Source organism: Halyomorpha halys, unplaced genomic scaffold (genome assembly GCF_000696795.3).
Source record: "Halyomorpha halys isolate HHAL.00 unplaced genomic scaffold, Hhal_1.1 Scaffold368.1, whole genome shotgun sequence".
Taxonomy (NCBI): domain Eukaryota; kingdom Metazoa; phylum Arthropoda; class Insecta; order Hemiptera; family Pentatomidae; genus Halyomorpha; species Halyomorpha halys.
Window position 1 is genome coordinate 615,514 of NW_027111728.1, and position 20,210 is coordinate 635,723.

Consider the following 20,210-nt stretch of genomic DNA (forward strand, 5'->3'; position numbering starts at 1 on the left):
AGATAGCTTATATAGCTTTATAGATAGCTTATATAGCTTTATAGATAGCTTATATAGCTTTATAGATAGCTTATATAGCTTTATAGATAGCTTATTTTTGCCCATCTCTGACCTTAACTTAATTAGGAGACAGTTAGGGGTGTCAGCAACAATAACGAAAATAGAAGTTAGATATTTATTAACAGCTAATGTTTCGAACCATGATGTGATGTACACTATAGTACACTATCATACTACTACTACCATCAATAAACATATTAATATACATTCAAGTATTATTAATCAGTCATAATGTTGGCCATAAATAAACAGTTGACTAATTTAGATGTTTAAATAATCCTGTTGTTCTTGATCGCAACATTTATACTAAAGTGAAGAATACTAATCCGCATTCATAATGAGGTGTTTACTGTTGACCGAAGGTTCAATATGGTCGGGGGGGGGGGGGTGCAGTCAGTAATGGTCACTCTCTGTGGAAACTCCATACAGGTAAGTACCCTGATGAAGGTCTGAAATTCAGGCCAAAACATCGGCATAAATAAATAAATTTTACTTATTTTTGTATATCATTACTCATTACACCCCTCAATAACCATTTTCTTCTCAAACCACGAATCTGGTTTGATATAATGTAGGAATTATAGAAGTTATAATAGTTGATTATATTTTATTTGAAATTCTAATAATTTATTGATATACCTAACTACATATTAATAAAAGCCAATTAGAATCAATTTAACTTTATTCTATTTATTTATTAATGTATTAAATGTTATATTACCTCAATAAAAAGTTCAATAAACTCATGCAACTTTTTTAAAAACGGTTCAACATTAGTATCAGACATGTTAATGTCGCTACGACAAAGTTTCTCATTAGGAAGTTTTCCCACTTTATGTAAGAGTCGTACAACTGCTTCGAATTTAGACTTCAGATGAACATTCCAAATAATTGAGCAGAGACCTGAAAAGAAAAAAGAATTATTAACTGTTGTAATATGGTTAATTAATTAGTATGGAGGAAGTTGTCATAATTACTATAGCCAACTCAATCCTAGCATAACCTCCATATGTATTTGTTAGTATTTTCCTGTCTTAATAAAAGTACTCAAAAAACTAGAATAATTATTCTATGATGTAGTGTGTGTTATGATTTCCATTATCAGAAGAAGCAGACTGTGAAATACCTTGCTTAAGATGAGGGCTAGCAATATGAGACATAGATCTCAATGAGACAATGAACAGTTCAATTTGATCAGGATCTTTTGCCCAAGCAGAGACGTACTCCCAAGCCTGACCAGCCACCAGGGGACCTGGGGCTAAGCTGTACGGAAAGTGGGTGCGCAGCTCGTTCAACAGGAGTAATGCATGGTCCTGAAAACAGAAAAAGTAATAAGCAGAAAATAAAAACAGACTAATCAGTTTAAATGCTCTAAAGGTGGGCTTACAATGGAGATATTTTTTTTTAATATAAATGGCTATAAGCACTGTGGTCTATAAGGCCTATTGTGCACCAACAACGTTATAATGTTGTTGCAATTAGCACCACAACATAGCGATAAGCTTATTAAAGCTTAAGGTGTATAGATTGTAGGAATCTGAGTAAGCTTGAGGTACTGATCAGCTCACACTGCTAGGGATCCACAACACGATCCACCTCAAACAGCGTGAACCTCAAATCCCCAAATCAGTCACACCAACATATAATGTGGTATGCCGTCTCATCCTCAGCTTTGCAGAAACTGCAGAAAGGTGAATCTGTAAGCTTGAGGTGAAACACATGTTTATTAAAGTAATACATGTTATCAACATTTTGATGACTATTGTTGACACTAATCAATAGAAAATTAATAATTTCCATAAAATCAACACAATTAATTTAGCATCAGAATTAGTTCTTGGATATAAGACCCATAAAGTTATTTCAGCAGAAATGATTTTACCTGTTCAGGTACAGTTTCTCTAGCTTCAACAGACGGGTCCCTGCCAGGACTGAAACCGGTGATCACTGAACCAATCTTTGTCTCTTCATTTTGAGCATCTGAAGAATCGGAAGGTGTTGACAACCACTCAGGTTTCAATCCCCAAGAAGAAACCCATTTAGCCACACTTTCACAGACAGATCCTGTATCGTAAAAAACATAAACATTTGATCTATTCATCAGTATTGCAGTAACTATATTACTATAGACAACTTCAGTAATGTTATTTTATAATAATTTCTTTTTTAGGCATTAATATCAATTTTAGTTGAAACTACATATGCAAAAATAAATCGAATATTTTTGTGAAATTATTTTTATAAGCTACATCAGAATTCGTGCAGAATGTTGCAAAAAAAATATATAGCTTATAAAACACACAAAAAAAAGTTGATAGGTAATTTATTGCATATGTGGGTTTAAAGGACTTTAAATAAAAATGCAGAGTTAAAGTAGAAAAAACATCTTAATATTAACAACCTTATATAAAACTAGTAATCGTCATAAGCTAAATTCTTTCTCAGTTAGTTACAAACGCAATGATTTTCTCTCTTCAACTTTGTAATCTAAAACTTCCAACTCAAAATTATTTTTATTAACTTTATTACTTCAAGGTAAAATGAAATCCTTTGCAATTCTTTAAACTTTTATCATAATGTACTTTTTGAGCTTCTTAGCTCATTTTCAATTTTTCATTTTCTTGTATCAAATACTTGTTTGATTTTGAAAACTGCAGTGAAAGCAATTCTAATAGAAGTTGAAATATCCAAAGGATGAATTAAATTTTTTTTTTATGATGTAAAATATATCCATTAAATTTTCAAATGTTTAAATAATAATAACAATGATAAGAATTTACTGTTAAAAATTTAATTCCTATCAATTATTATTCAGGGGTTTTATTTACATTAATTATATTATTTCAAGGAAAAAATAAAACCCTTCACACTTCTTTGAACTTTAATTATAGCAGACATATCAAGCTCCTTAACTAATTTTGAACCATTCATCTTCTTATATCATATATTTATCCTATCCATAAATTTTTTATTTCCTTTATGTGATATCATCATTATCATCCAATATATAATTTTTTATAATGTTGTCTTAAAATTTACCTTCTTTAATATTGCTGTTCTGGAAGAATAATGACGCAACTGTAAACTTAGCGAAATTGACTTTATTGTGTATTAAAATTCTTAAATTTTTCTTGAAATAATATAATTAATTATAATAACTATATTATAATTACTTTTAAATATCTAAGTTACTTAGGACTACATCTGTACAAACAACTGATATGGAATCCTCATACAAGACTGAAAAGACAGGAAACTGCTCGTCGATTCCGACTATTACAATATTTACTAGACAAACAGTCTACACTTCCAATTAATTACAATTAAGACTGATCTACATGACTAATAATCCTCCTAGGCGTCTGAAAACAAGATAACCTCGAGATCTCCTCCTCTACAAATGTTTTTGGAGTTCTATCAATGGTAGATTCTCCACATGTTGTATCATGTCATTATATCACTTACAGCAAATTTACTTGATGTGTATATATATATACAATATACAATCGCAATACAATCGCTGGACACCGTGAGGCATGGGAAAGAGTGGTGGCAGAGGCCCAGGTCCAACAAGTACTGTAGCGCCCAACAGTGAGTGAGTGAGTATATATATGTAAACAGTTGTAAATAACAATAAAAAAATTATTAAAAAAAAAATCTGAGAATTTTTGGTTCGCATAATTCAACTTTAATCTCATAAATTCTGAATGACTTTTACAGTAGATTTTCAACTTCCAGTATCTTAAAATCATCAAAATTTTATATTATAATTATGAAATAGAAAACTTAAATCAGTTTTTTAATCAGTAAATCTGATTTTTCTTAAATCATAAAACAACCAGTCATCAATAAAAAATATTCAACAAACATTTTTTTTTTAATATTCAACGAACTAAAATAGTAATTCTCAATCTCTTTTTTCACCAAAATATAATTTTAATAATTAAAAAATTAGGGTCATATTAACAATATGACTAACAGTCAGATAATTTTACAGTGAAACCTATGAAGCACATTACGTTTCCTTTAAAATGTCATTACTACCTCTTCAGTTTAAATCATCTAATAAATATTTTAACTACACTAACCGTCAAATGATAAAGAAATATAAAAAATAAATAATTTTTATTTTGAAGCAACTGCCAGGCAGTAGGGGCACACTTCAAAACTTGTGCCATAGTGGTTGAAAAAAAAAAATCACTGAACTACTATATTGCATAAAATAAGAATATCATATAAAATAAACTATATACCTGGCCCTTTGTTAACAATGTAGGACAGTGAAAAATCAGGCTTGCTGTACTCCAGACATGGCATACGAGTTTTCGGTAGGTTTTGTGAAGGTTTGTAACTAAAGAAAGGAAAAAGAAAATATTAAAATTAAATTCTAAAACATAACAACATGATTCATTGATTGGTATGTTGGTTATTTTTGGATATTCTTAAATCACTTTTAAAACAAAACAGTTTTAAGAACATTGGTAAACCAAAAATGAATTTGAAGTTCAGTATTAAAAAAAAATGGACTGCTAACAGATTGTATATTTTTCAAAAGTGATTTATATCTCATATTACTTTAATAAAACATATTACAAAATAATTTATAATTTATATATAATCTTTTGAATTTCTTGAGATTGGTATCAACTTAACAATATCAACTACCATACATGATAGTTGATAGTGTTAAGTTGATCTAAAATTAAAAGTTTTAAAAATTAATGAAATTGTGAAAAAATAGGGTGATCTGACTCATAATTAATAAACTAGGAAGAATAGCCAGCAAAATTTTTAAATAATGGGAAGTGAGAAGTAAATTTATATTTAAGATTGTCCTTGAGGAGGCCGAATTGGCCGGAACATTGGACTGTTAATGATATGGATGCTAATTGATTTATTTAAAAAATAATTTATAATGCTAGTGAACTTGATGCCTACCATCTATTTGAGCAACTGACCACAGCTCCAATGCACTAATGGATTTATGTAGGTATGTGCATTCTAGGTTGGATAGGGTTCCTTAAGGACAATCTTCAATACAAATTCTCACCTCACCTCAAAATTTTAAAATTTTGTTTAGCAGGCTATTCTGCACAGGTCATTAATTATAAAACCCTATTTTTTAAAAATTTATAAATATTTAAAACTTCTAATTTTCAGATTATCCACAATATCACTACCATATAACAAACTAGTGTATAGTAAATATAGTAGTGATATTGTGGATAATCTGAAAATTAGAAGTTTTAAATATTTATGAATTTTTAAAAAATAAGGTTTTAACTTATAATTAATGACCAGGGCAGAATAGCCTGCAAAACAAAATTTTTAAATTTTGATGTGAGGTGAGAATTTATATTGAAGATTGTCCTTGAGGATGGCCGAAAGGTTGGACTGTTGATGAAATAAAAAGTGTTGAGACTATACAAGGATACAATTTTTGATTTATTTAATAGATAATTACCTGCCTCAAGAAATTGAAAAAATATATTTAATTTAAAATATAATTAAGTCTGTTTTAAGCATTTGGAGCTGAATACGTTTCAAAACATTCACAGGATCTCACTGAGTAATTTGAGCAATCAAACTTGAAAATCAGTAAACCATTCGCTCAAAAAATGCTAGATACAAACAAATAGACAGGCTGAACTCATTACCCTTCTTGTAAAATGTAATCTTTTTACAATATAGATTTAAATAAAAATACAACTTAAAAAATGGACCCAAAATTTTTTTATCACTGAAAAACAGAAAACTAATTGAATACTTTGAGAAAAGTAAAAATCTTATAACTAAGAAAATAATCTAGATGGTGGTCAAAAATAATGAATGATACTCAACTAACATTCTTTGCACAGTCAATTAGATTGACAGTAAAACCAAAATTAAGGCACCAACCTCAAATTAAAGGGATCCGAGGGTTTGTGAGGATGAGTCAACAGTTGTGATTTAACCAAAGCAGTAATAATAATGGCATAAGTTATAACCGTACTCTAACAGAACATATCGTTGACGGGATAGTACATATGAACCATTTCTATTATTTTTTTTAAACCACGTTCTTCTCGATTAATTACTAATATAAATATTTTAAGTAACATAAGTTAGGTATATTTTAAAAATAAATAATATAATTACTTCAATGTGGACTGCAATAACGCTACAGCTTCCACTTGAGATATTAATTGACTCCAAACACAGGATTCACTAGAAACAGTTTCCCAATCACTGTCTTTATCATCTAAAAAAAAAATGGAAGATAAAATTATGAAATCATAAAAATAATATTTGAACTTTAAAACAATAATCTTTAAGATAGTTAATGAAGAGGCAAGAGGGAGGTAAAACAAAAATTGCATCATATAATTAAGATATACATTAAACAGAACATAGAACTTTTGAAATAAATTTTCAGAATATGAATACTAAAAATAAAATATATTTGGAAAGTAAAATAACATTTAAGCAATAAACAAGAAAAACAAATAAATATAAGATGTATAATAGGAGAACAAGAAATGTTTTATTTTATACAAGGCCTCCAAGACTATCCTCAACCACTCGTTCATCAGTTGCATGCCTTCTCTATCTCCTCACCTCATACAGCAGCCTTTTTTGGTAGACGATACGATACTATGACATCCTTTCCACACGGTCAAGTCATCGGATTCCGGCCATCTTGATAAACACCATATTGAGTTGACCAAACATGTGAACTTTTGATGTTTCCAGGATCACCATTTTCCTGATTCTGTTTTTGGCTCATATATCATGTGAAGGATTTTTCTTTCCAATACGTCAATGTTCTTTTTATTTTCTTGGGTCAGTATCCACATTTCACTGGCATATGTTAGTACAGGCTTGATGATTGATCAGTAAATTAGTCTCTTGTAGAAGAGATTTCAAAAACTCAGTACCTTTTGGGGTACCTACTGCTAGCCTCCAACTTTGTTTTTATTTTATCCTTAATGTTATTTTTCGATGTAATAAGTAACCTTAGATATTTGACATAGTTGAATGCCTGACCAAATACAGCAATGCAAGGTTTGTTTTGCCTTTTATTTCTGAACGATCTCATATGTTTTGTCTAGTCTGAATTTATAAAAAGACCAAGTTTATTCGCAGTTAAAAATATTTTACGAAAATAAAAACCTTACATAGTAGATTCAAGTAATAAAAAAAATTAAATATTTTTTAATATTACAATTATTTAAATTTTATACAACTATGAGAAAGAATTAAAAAAAAAAAAAAGATTTAGTTACAATTACTGAACCCGAATTCTCTCTTTGTTAAAAAAAAAAAAAAAGAAAACAGTTTAAAGGAATAAAATTAAAACAAAGTATAAAGAACAATTAAAATTTGTATATTAATATTCAATAAATATGAAATAACAAAATCCTCCATGAGTCATACCTGCTAACTGATCCTCGATGTTAAGATATACACTTCTTGCGATGATTGCGGCTGAGAGGGCATTCGTTATGTTGTTACTTTCAGTGATGACAGATCGAACGCTTTCCCAAAACTCAACAGTTTCTCTTTGGTCTAGAAAATTCATAAAAATAAATACTGTTGAAGGTTAAAAAGTATATATATTCTAAAAAGTATATCTAATAATAAAAAGACTACCATTATATACGTTTCTGAATATAAGGATCTTTAAGAAAATTATTTCTTGCCAAAATAAGTTAAATTAAAGTTCTTTGAGAACATAAATATCGTTTAACACTAAAAGTATTACACTAAAGGGCATAAAATAAAAGAAAATTTAAGAATTCAAAAAATAATCTACACAAAATGTACAGAGAAGAAAGCTTTTAAAAGCTATTACAATAATAGATCAAAATCAGAATAATGTAATCAATTTTAAAACAAACAGAACAAATTTTAATGTAACACCTGCAAAATTCTTAATTAGATTGAAAAATTAAGCAACGGCACTTCCACTTTGCAAACTATAAATAGTTTGAATAGTAAATCCAGTAGAGTGCACTGAAAAGCAACAGGGATGGATCATAGTACAATATATTGGGTTGTAAAATAAGTTTGTAGTATTTATCAATATTTGAATTTAATCCTCTCTGTTTTTATTAAATCGTGTTTACTTGGTCAATAATGTTTACATATTCTAAAAAAGAATTAGTTAAGGTGCTTTTATGCATCAGCTTGAACCGATATTCCTCATATTTAAGTGGTATTTTGCTTGCTCAAAATAGAAGAGAAAAAAAATCATTTTTGTCATTTTATGATTTTTTATTTCTTAAAAGGAAAACCCGCAGCACAGACAGTTAACAAAATTTTCAGTGTGTATGGCGATGATGCCTTAGGAGAAAGCACTATCTCTAAGTGGTTTGCTCGGTTCAGAACCGGAAATAAGGTCGTCCTTCAACTGTTGATGATGACGAAATTCAAGCATTGGTCACAGACAACCCTCACTCTACGACAAGGGATGTCGCAAAACTGTGCCCAGTTGGAACAATTAAAGGCATTGGTTGAGCAAAAGCGTCCAACATTGGCTAAACACAAAGGCTTAGTTATCCATCACAATAACGCCCGTCCTCACGAGTCTTTGCAGACCCGGCAGAAATTATTTGATGTTGGCTGGAATGTGATCCCCCTCCCACCCTATTCACCAGACCTTGCCCCAATAGATTTTCACTTATTTCAGGCTCTTCAAAACTCTCTTAACGGGAAACACTTTAATTCGCTGGAGGACTACAAAACACACATAGAGGAGTTCATTGCACAAAAATCTGAGAAGTTCTGGGAGGACAGAATTAAAAAATTACCTGAAAGATGGCAATATGTAATAGATAAAAATAGGTCATATATAATTGATAAAAAATATTTACAAGAATCTGAAGTTTTTATTGAAATTGCTAGTAAAAAACGCTACAAATTTATTTTACAACCCGATAGTTGGTTCTTAAAGAAAGTAATTTAAAATTTTATTTTCATTCAGTTAAAGAAATAATAAATTTTGGCAAAATTTTAATGCAAAACTTCTTAATTTATAAACCCTTTTGTAATTTAAAGAAAAGAAACATTTCATGATTTAACAGCCCTAACAAAGATGACCTTAGTAAATAAACAGCTGGTAATAAGAAAAATTTTAAATAAATTCTCTAAAATACTTCCAGGAGTAATATGTTAGGTAATACATTTTAATATGTTGACTGCAATGAAAATCGAAATCTTAAAAAATAGCTGAAACAATAAAAATGTGAAATGCAAAACATAATTATGATCAATTTTTAGACGATCGATGATAGACCATGTGTAATAATAAAAAAAAACAAAAATCATTAAACTATTTAATTTGAACTAACTTTTCGCCCCAACTAAAAAAAGGAAGCAAATAGATAACAAAAATAAAATTTAACAAAGGTGTGGCTAATTATGATAATTTATGTAAATATGAACAATTTAAAATAAAAAATATGTACAATGAAACGTTAAAGTAAATAAGAATTTTGTTATTCTTATTATTATTTTCTAAGCCCTGCAACGTGGGGCAAAACGTTGGCACAAATTAAATAGTTTTATGACTATTTGAGTTTTTTTCTTGGACCGTACCCAGACCATTTTCCTTCTATGATAACTTTTTGTTATTATTATATAATTTTATATTACAAAATCTGGACCTTAATGTGGTTCATAATTCTTTCCACAATATTAAATACAAAATATGATACCAACTTGAAAGCAAAGTGATTGCAGCCATAAGGTGCATGAAAAGGACCACTTCCGATCGAGCATTGTTTCCCAATGGTTTTTTTAACCAGTAGCATATAGCGGAATGCAACAATGAGCTTGCTTCAATACAACTTTCAAATGCAGCTTTTTTCCAATTTTCTATTGAACAACTTCCATACAACACACACTGACAAAGGAGTTCACCTGAAAAAATTTATGAAAAAGAGTTTATTTTTATGTTTTTGAAACTGATAATTAAAATAGACAATAATAATAAATAAATTAATAGCTAAATAAAACAGTAATATGCTGTATCTTCCATCACAGGCTCAATAAACTGGTAACCAAAACAGGTCATTATGATAGTGCAATGAAATAATGTCAACAGGATAATGTATCAAATTTCCAGATACATTAAACAAGTCAATATTTCTAATGAAGTAATGTCAGTAGGATAATGTATCGAATTTCAAGATATATTGAACAAGTCAGTATTTCAAAGTTGACCCAGTCAACCAATGTATTTATAGAAAAAATTAAACTTCTTAACAGAAATATTAGACAGTAACTTGAAATAAGAATTATAATGGGATAAACCCTTAGACTCTATAGGTCGAATTCGGAAGGAAAAATTAGACAGTATAGAATACATCATATTTTAAGAGATTCCTTAATAATGACCTGAGGGCTAAAACATTGGAGAAGATTGAAGAGAGAGAGAGAAAAGGATCAAGACAAAATTGTTTTTTAAATTCAAGTATCTACTCTCAACAAAAAATATAGTAATTAAGATATAATACATTAATAAACTAATAGAGTACATAAAATAGTACAAACTAATATATAAGTTATTAAGAAATAAAAATATTTACCAATTAAGGCTAAATCAGAACTTGTCATATTTTGAGAAATAAGAAGAGGAGGTGGTTTCATAACTGATGGTAAAAACGAAGTCAAAAAGAGGCTCAACTTATTATCATTCTCATCGAACTTCACCTTTGACCGGCTGTTCTTTTCAGAATCAACGGTAATAAAATTTAAAAACCGCTGTGTCTCTGCTTTGGTCAATCGCAACGCTTTAGCCAGTCCCTGAAAATAGATTATTGTTCTATAATTAATATAATTTTCAATATAAATAAGCAACAAAAACTACTTTATTTGTAATATAAAACATAGTTTGAAATAAAAAATAAAACTCTAATGTATACCAATTAAAAACACTTTAAATATAAAACATAAATATTAAAAAAAAAAAATTAATTAAATCTGTACCACTACAATCCATGAAGTACAGTTACTAGATCAACATTTGTGCAAGGAGATAATTTGGTCAGTATCATGCTCAACCACCAGCTTTTAATCAAATGTCAGAATTCTTTAAGTCTCACTTTGACTTATTTAATTAATTTTTTTTTAGGAACCAATAAAATAATAGATAATATTATCTCTAAATTATATCATTTAAGTATGAAGAAAGAAATATTCAATAACGTAAAACTAGAAACAGAGGTACAGATTAACATGAAAAAAGTAACAGAATAAAATAAAAATATATCATAAACTGTAATTAGATCACAAACTTCATCATCATCAACAGGCGAATCTGGAACAACAGTGCTGTATCGAGGAGGTTCAGCTTGCAAAGTTACAGTCATAACATAGAATTTGAGAAGGTGCTGCAAATTTTCACAAACTAGTAGACATTTTTTTTCTTCAGCTCCAATATTTTCCTCCTCTGTCGAAAAACAAAATAAAATTATAGGATATCAAAACTAATAATAAGATCTTTAACTGAGCAACAATTTTAACTAATTAAATTAAAAGTACCACAGCATGATATATTGATGTGTTTCCTAAAACAATTTACTATTTACTTTTACTTTACCTCAAAATTAATTTATAAAACGTTTTAATATAAGATGTTTGCACCCACAAAAGAAATAAATATTTTTCCTATCATTTTTCATGATGATCGATACCAATCAGAAACTGAAAAATAAACATTTTTTTTTTTAAAGTGAAATTAAGCATATTGAAAATGAGAAACATACCTATACTTTTCAACTTTTCAAGAAATCCAACTATAGCAGACTCGAGGATTTCAGGATTCATAAACTTAGTTTTCGCAGCTGCTTCCAAAGCGTGTATTTTCGCTTGCGGCGTTATGAGTTGAGACATCAATTGTAAGAAATCCGGGCCATGGCAATAGGATAAAGCTCTCTTTATCTGCTTTAAAATATGTTCATCTCTTGCCCTTGGATCACTTTTGCTATTGAAATGATCACATGATTAGTTTTTAATTTTAGTTTTAATATAGTTTAATAATTATAATTGTATGGGCTATGGGCAAGCGACTTAACTAGTAGGAGTACTGGACTCCAGAAGAACAAAGTCCAGAGGGACAGAAACAGAAGTCAGCTCAGAAGCATTTAGTTTTTTTTTTTTTTTTTTGTATTAATATATTAAAACACAATAAGTGAATAGCTCAACACTAAACCCTAACAGAGGGAGTGGGAAGAGGAGGACAAGGAGAAAACAAGTAAGATCTTCAATCTATATGTCACGGAGAACTTTAATAATCATATTTAAATCTAATCTACACATCAGATTTCAAATTAAAATTGTATTTCATATAACCATAAATTTCAAATATTTAAAAATCAAATTTGACTAACCAATTGTACCCCCCTGTTTTAGTATAATCCCATGTATTCAAAAATTTTTTTTTTGTTTTAGTTGTGATTTATCAAGAATAAGAGGCTTAATTTTTATTTATAATATTAATTTATTTTTCTCTTAATATTGCAGTCCACAGCACTTTTAAACAGCAATAAGAACCTATTAATTGATTCTGATATTTTCAATGATACCACCTGGGAGACCAAAAACCAAATGGACAAACAGAATCAACAAAGATGCGAAAGAGCAGCATGGAGCAAACTGGAAAGCAGCAGACCAAGATAGGCAGGTGTGGAGAAGGCTGGTTTAGGGAGCCAAAGGTCTACAAGGTCTGTGGATTCAACCAGGAAAAAAAAATCTCCAAGGACAGGGACTATCAGAATTAAACAAACACAATCTGAGACAAGGACGATTTGGTTTTAGGCTGCATTCATCACTAGGTTAATGTAATTAATTAAAATTAAATTTTAAAAACCTTTATTGATCGAAAATACAAGCAGTGGACTTGGATTTTTTCCTTACACCAGTTAAAAGCTCTAATAACTCTCTTATGATAGCAATTTACCAGTTCTTCACGAAGTGTTCAATATTATTGATTGGACAATTATTTGGAAAAATTAATTTAAATAAAATAACAGATTATTAGAAAACTTTACTGACTTCTTTATTCATAGTCTTCACAATAAAATCACATGAATCGGGCACAAAAGGGATCCCAGGGAACCTGATATCCTTTAAAATATCAGTGACTCGGCGTCTGATGTTCTTTCAGTCTTCCTGGTGGCAAAACACTTAGGCCAAAGATAAATAATAGGAGTCCATTGCTAACTAATTAATCATTAATAAGAATTTTTTCAATGCCAACTTACAATTTAACCAGAAAGACTTAAGACCTTTTGAATTAGTATGTGTCAGGGCAACTGAATTTTATATGAAAGCTATTCAGTAAGTGCAAATTTAGGATTGAAAAAATCATATGTATTTACTAAGTTTTTAGTTTTACCTACCTATGTGTGTAATATAAAGTAAGAGGAAGTATTGCGATCGTGAAAATATTTTAATTTGAGTTTTTAACTGATATATAAGTTTTGATATCCCACAAGTCTTCCAAAATGATCTGTGTCTGGGTGTGTTTGTGTATCTGTGAGCAGCCTAACTCAAAAACGAAGTTGTACGAAACTTAAATTACATGTTTAAAGCGGGAACATGCCTGGGATGTGACAGCAACTTTTTCGATAAAATTAACTGACAGAAGTGCCCCTTTAATTTGATTCAATTTTTCACATTTTTTTCAATTTTCTCGAAAACGACTAAAACTTATAATAAACTTGCCATGTCAATGCAGAATTGAAAAATCTTTAACATCAGATAGGTTTTAACCTCATTGAAATAGTTTGACAGAGCTTAACTGGATTTTAACAAAAAATCTTCTCCTTTAATTTTAATAAATTAACCTTAATTTAGTACCTTTAATTTTGTTTATTTGAAAAATTTAACCATCTCACATTGTTCCTAGTTATTAAAAATAAATAAATATAAACTATGAAAGGATTCACTAACTAACTTAAGGAGATAAGAGGAAAATTTTTTTTTGTTTTAAAACACATTTCGAGAAATAATAATATTACTATAGATGTATTATATTATATAAGATTTGAAAGCCGAAGATTTTAGAAAACAGTATTTAATATGAAAAGTCATAGAAGATAAAGGAGAATGACAAACAGGGCACTAATAAAATATCTGTCCTGATATGAGTTAGATTGAGCGGGCGGATGCAGTTTTTCCATTCTAGTACAAGAACCCAAGAGGAGAAAAAAGGCAGTTATCTCACCCTAATTTTTGATTACTTTAATGAAAACTATGTATAATTACTAGTCAAAATTCATGAGTCTGCTAAGTATAGGTAGGGGGAATAAAAAATGGCAGCTGTTTCAAAACTATAAAAAAAACTAGTTTTTCATTCAGAGCTCTATATCTCAAAAAGTAGGAACAACACAAGAAAACCTAAGAGAACGTCATTTAAAGAAGAGCAAATTTGCTAAAATATGAGCCCTAATAGAGTTATTTAATTAAATATTTTTCGAGATATAGCTTTTTAAAAAGCAACATTTCATAAAAATGTTGTATGGGATGTACTGAAAGATTTGAATGACCTTAGTTAGTGAATTTATTTTGAAAAATCTATATATTAAAAACCATTTGACGTACAGATGTCTATTAGCACTCAAATTAAAGCTAGTTTAATGAGCTATAAAGTATTTTATGATTTTATCTTCGTAGGAGTAATAGTTTTCATGATATTTGCTAAAATAAATTGAGTTACAGTTGTTCGGACAAATTTTCATGTGCCAAATTTATATTTATAAGGGAATATCATAAAAACTACTACCCCTACGTAAATACGTGTCATAAACTACTTTATTGTTAGTTAAATTTCCTTTATTTTGAGTGTTGGCAGACCTATGTGCGTCTTATGAATCTAGAGATATTTTTTTTCAAAAATCCAACATTTTATATGAACTAGAAATTAACATTTTGTGAGTTTATTTTGTCAAATATCATAAAAACTACTACTCCTACAAAGATAAATATAATTAACTATTTTGAAGTAAATTTAACTAGCTTTAATTTGAGCACTGGCAGACATCTGTACGTCCAATGGTTTCTGAAATGAAGTTTTTCATAAATCAAACTTATTGTCCCAACCACTATAAATCAATTTATTTTAGCAAATATCATGAAAACTACTATTCCTACGAAGGTAAAGGTCAATAACTTATTTATAGTCCATTAAAATAGCTTTAATTTGAGTGCTAATAGACATCTGTACGTCTCATAGTTTTTGAGATATAGTTTTCTCAAAATAAATTAGCTAACTACTAATCTTTCGGAAGATTTTAAGGAAATTTTGCTTTTTAAAAAGCTATATCTTGAGAACTATTGGACATGAATAGCTCTTTTAGGGCTAATATTTCAGCAAATTTACTCTTCTTTAAATAATGTTCACTTAGATTTTCTAGTGTTGTTGGTAGTTTTTAAGATATAGAGCTCCGAATGAAAAATTAAGGTTTTGAAACAATTATTTCCCCAAACCTATACTTGGCAGACTCATCAATTTTCACTAGTAATTATACATAGTTTTCATTAAAGTAATCAAAAATTGGGGTGAGATAACTGCCTTTTTTTTCTTCCCGGCTCTTGTACTATTCATTCTGTAAACTGATGTCATGCCGACAGAGTTATTATAAATGATAACTTTTTTATTTTACTTATTAAAGATTTAAGCCTCATATTAATATCATTTTCTTTTTTAGTTTCCATCCTGATGAAATGAGCTAAGAAAATATTTGCAAATAATATACAGAGGCAATATTTTTATGTACAAATTATAAATAAATTTTCTAAAGTTTCTAATGATTTTCTTAAATTTTCTTCTATTTACATATATCAAAAGTGCCTAACAAAAGGGAGCCATCTAAGTAACACATACTAATATTAAAAAGAAAAATACTTTCTTTAATAAGTTTTATTATTTTACACCATCTATAAAAACTTTATTCTTTAAATATAATCCCTACCTTAAAATTGCATGGAAAGGAACAATAACTTTGCTAATAACACCTGTGTTATTTATGAAAACGCAAGGGTGATGGCTAGTGTTGGATACCATCATAGACCCAGCATTTACCCCAAGAAGTCCATAATTAACATATAGTAATCTACAACAGAAATCACATAACCAAGTATAAAATGTGTCTTAGAAACAAATATAAAGTTTCCAAAAATTTATTTAAAACATACCTGCCATTTTTAGATGCATTAAATACAGATATTTTAGGACCCTGTTGCAAGGCCCAAACTTCTAAAATACCTTTTTTGGGAGCATAAATGATTAAAAACAGCGCTCTACGCCCTCTTCCAGGTTTTTTTTCCTCGACAGGAATGAATCCACATTGAGCATCTCTGTAACCCTTCCACATTCTACAATAACAAAGTATGGATTATTTGCTGATAACTTGTTCCTAAGGGAAGCATTAAACTGATGCAAATATGGCAGTATAATGTTCTGTGTATATAGTGTGATTCCTATTAACTGAATATCAAGAAAACTGTCCCACGCTTTCAGAGATATAGGAAGAGTTTTATGGGGTATGCACTGTATAGGATTTTGACTGTGCAACAAGGGGCTTTATATTTTTTTATTAGAAATGTAGAATTTTTTTCTTAAATTTGCAACTAGTAAGTAGAGAGCATATGTACGCATATTCATTACACCTAGGGATACCGTAATACTAAGCATTCAGATCACTGGTTGAAGTCTGGGACTTCTAAATTGAATTTTAATCGTAATCAACAGACAAAAATCATGAAATTTACAAAAGAAAATGAAATATAACTTTTAAGTATATTTATTATGAATGAATTTAGTTTTTGTTTATAATTTTTCTGTTTATGAACTATAAAAGGAAAAACAAATACATTTTGATTTTTATTAAAGTATGTGAATTTAGAATAGGTAAGGTTTAAAATATTTTGTGCATAGTTTTTTATTTTCGAGGGAAAATAGCCCTCAATACTCCTTTATTTTATTACTCAATCTCTTTATTTTATCTTTCGAACAAAGTTTTTGATACCCATCCATTATATAGTTTAATCTACAAATTATTATATTAGAAGATCAATATACAATTATATCAATATATGATATAATATATAATTGTGAATAATGTAAATTTAAAAATGAGTATAGAGGTTGATAAGATCTAACTTCTATTATAATAATTAGTAGAGTGGACCAGATAATGGGTGGGTGTCCAAAATGTTGTCTGTAAGGTAATATAAACAGATAATAAATAGGAAGGAATCTTTTTCTTAGAAAAGAAAACAACTAAATCTTTATTCTTTTTCTTTTTCAGGAATCCATTTTATTACTTCTTTATTCTTATGACATACGAACAACATTTCGAGTTTTTTTATCCAGTTCTTACTGTTAACTTGTGAATATTTATCAAACAATTTGTTATATATACAAAACTAAATATAAGACTTAATTTTTTTGCTTTATTGGCCCTGTTTCCCCATTTTGTATCTTTAAATAAGTACTTTTTCCTCTCGTATACAATATATATATATATATATGTTTCAGAGCTAAACAATTAAGTACAAAAAAGTGTACATCATTTTTTCTGATGAGTTAAACAGTCAGTGTCACAAAGAGTTCAAACATGTCAAAAGTTTGAGAACAATTATCTAGTATAATGGGTAAATCTATGGATCTGAATTTACTGGAAGGAAGATTGGCAGAGGAACTGGAAGTGAAGATTTAGCAAGTATTGAAGTGCTTCAATGCAGTTCTGTCTGAATGGTCAGTCCTGTAATTAGACTAGGCTGGAATGTAAAATTTTGATGAGGAAAGTATAAGTTTCAGTAATCAATGCCATATAGATTCACTATTAAGAAGTCATGTAGAAGTAGAGCATTTTATTTTAAAACTTATAATAATAGAATGACCTAATCATACTACTTTACTTTAATGCTATTCCGGAGAAGTTATCAATTAAAACAACTCTTCCAAGACTGTCACAAGCGACGCTGAGAGATTTTTCAGGAGACATGTAAATTCTCTCTCCTTTCCTTATAGCATCACAAAGCCCAAACCTGATACAAGAAAAAATTAATCAAACAACATGTTTATACGATGATAACTGGCATATGGAAAGAAGATATTCCTCAATAACATTACTCACCTACATGACATGGGTTCAGCTGGTTCAATAGTTCCTTTCTCTTTGGATTTATCAACAGATGATGGCCTTCTACCACCACCAAGCCATCCACTAAAAAAGTTATAAATTTTATGATATTTTCCAACTACAAACATATGGTAATCATAATAATAAATTCTTAATTTATCCAGGGACAATTACCTTTAAAATAATTTTTAAAAAATATCTTATGGACTTAATAGCTTTAGAATAGCAAATAAAAATAAAAATAATGGATAATAAAAAATAAAAAAATCATAATAAAGAAATTCCTAGGTCTTTGGTTAAAAATAAATAAAACTAACTTATTATAGTAATAACTTAAAAAAAAAATACATATATATTTACACAGAAATACTAATCAAAAGAATAAATATTTACAGAATTAATACAGCAATATCTATTTAAATTATATTGAACTGGATGGCTAAAAAATGATGGAATAAAATGGGATTTGAATGTATGACATATGGAAGTACTCTTTGATTTTTTCGCCTTTAATTCGGGGAAAAAAAGGACAATTTCTCATCGGAGATAAGGATTGCATTTTTCAGTTTTAAAATCCATCATAGGGTTAGATCATTAGCAGAAATTTTAGAGAATAAAGTAAACCACTTGGATAATTTGGATAAGAGCAGGGAGTAGGTTAAGGTTACACCATACAGCAGCGGGAACATTACTTTGATATCTAAAATTTGTTTTTACAATCAAATCGTCAGATGCATTTAAAAACTGAAAAAAACATTGGAATCAAGATTTTTTCTATATGCACACAAACTTTTAAAATTTCAAAATTAAAGATTTCCTAATTTAATAAAACATTCATGTTTTCCTCCATTCTCCTCTACACAGTGAAAAATATATATATATTTTAAATTAAAAACCGCACTATTTTTTCACTAAGAAAAGACATAAAAATTGAGGAAGTTAAAAGAAACTTATCAATGTGTCATACCCTTTACCTTAATTGGAAAACACTATTAAACCTCTTCTTGACAAACAGCAAATAAAATTAATTTTTCCTTCATATTTTCCTCTTTATTCCATAAGAGGAATCAGCATAAATTTGCATAAATACAAATCAGTTTATAACCTGAACACAGCAACAGAATGTATGGTAAAGATTGTCTAATACATAAGTATTTTTTAAAAAACTAATTCCTTAAACCTCTATTAACACTATTTTAATGTTTATTTTTCAGATTGAAACAAGAATTTTTAGTCATGATAATGGTACCACCTGTTAGATATTTCAACATTAAAAAAAATAATAGTACTGCTCATGTCTCAGAACAGAGAACAGAGTTCACTTAACTTTTATAAACTGAAAAAAGAACATGGAATGAACATTAAAGATACTTACGGTACAACTTGCCCAATGGCAGATTTCACTTTAGTTGCAACTGCCTTAGCAACATCTGTAAGAACAGGATTGGCAGTTCCTTCAATTATACAGTGAAAGCCGACATAAGGCCGAACCCCAGAAGCAATAGCCACGGATATTTGTGGTGGAGTATGCCTAAAAAAATAGCAATGATAAGTAATTTTCTTTTTTTATAATATAATTTCTAAGAAACCTTCGAACGTATTCCATACATTTTTTGGTGAAATTCAACTTTGCTTTATATTTATTGTGCAACTTTACTAAATATTTACTTTTTATATTTATTATTTTTTAAGAAGTGTTTTTGTTGAAAAAGGTGTGCGACCCAACTGAATTGGGTAATGCAGTTGAGTCACAAACCTTTTTCACTATGTTTCTCTCATATATAATTATATAATCTTACATTCACAACATACTACTGCAACTAGACAAACCAATTATTTGTTAAAACTAATATATAGAAACAGACTAATTAATCTAAAATACATATTAGTAGTACATGATTTTTTTTGTTCTTTTTCGTTTAAACAGTTTCTTTTTTAAGCTTACTGTGTTTTGGTGTTATTATTATTCATTTTTTTTCCAATTATTTTCTTATTCTTTCCTTTTACAAATATAAA

The 20,210-nt window shown here is 28.8% G+C and overlaps 1 protein-coding gene across 1 annotated transcript in view; it reads right to left on the bottom strand.

Annotated features, from left to right (window-relative positions):
* The window catches only part of Rab3-GAP (Rab3 GTPase activating protein), a 35,041-nt gene that overhangs the window by 7,408 nt on the left and 7,423 nt on the right, over positions 1 to 20,210 (bottom strand). The window contains exons 7-21 of the mRNA XM_014422370.2: positions 19,570 to 19,725; positions 18,189 to 18,278; positions 17,971 to 18,099; positions 16,243 to 16,422; positions 16,020 to 16,160; positions 11,811 to 12,028; positions 11,340 to 11,494; positions 10,632 to 10,848; positions 9,763 to 9,963; positions 7,477 to 7,608; positions 6,199 to 6,301; positions 4,314 to 4,411; positions 1,943 to 2,124; positions 1,187 to 1,373; positions 782 to 963 (exon numbers count right to left, since the gene is read on the bottom strand). Of these exons, the coding sequence (XP_014277856.1) occupies positions 782 to 963; positions 1,187 to 1,373; positions 1,943 to 2,124; positions 4,314 to 4,411; positions 6,199 to 6,301; positions 7,477 to 7,608; positions 9,763 to 9,963; positions 10,632 to 10,848; positions 11,340 to 11,494; positions 11,811 to 12,028; positions 16,020 to 16,160; positions 16,243 to 16,422; positions 17,971 to 18,099; positions 18,189 to 18,278; positions 19,570 to 19,725 (2,371 nt within the window). The remainder of the gene's footprint in view (positions 1 to 781; positions 964 to 1,186; positions 1,374 to 1,942; positions 2,125 to 4,313; positions 4,412 to 6,198; positions 6,302 to 7,476; positions 7,609 to 9,762; positions 9,964 to 10,631; positions 10,849 to 11,339; positions 11,495 to 11,810; positions 12,029 to 16,019; positions 16,161 to 16,242; positions 16,423 to 17,970; positions 18,100 to 18,188; positions 18,279 to 19,569; positions 19,726 to 20,210) is intronic.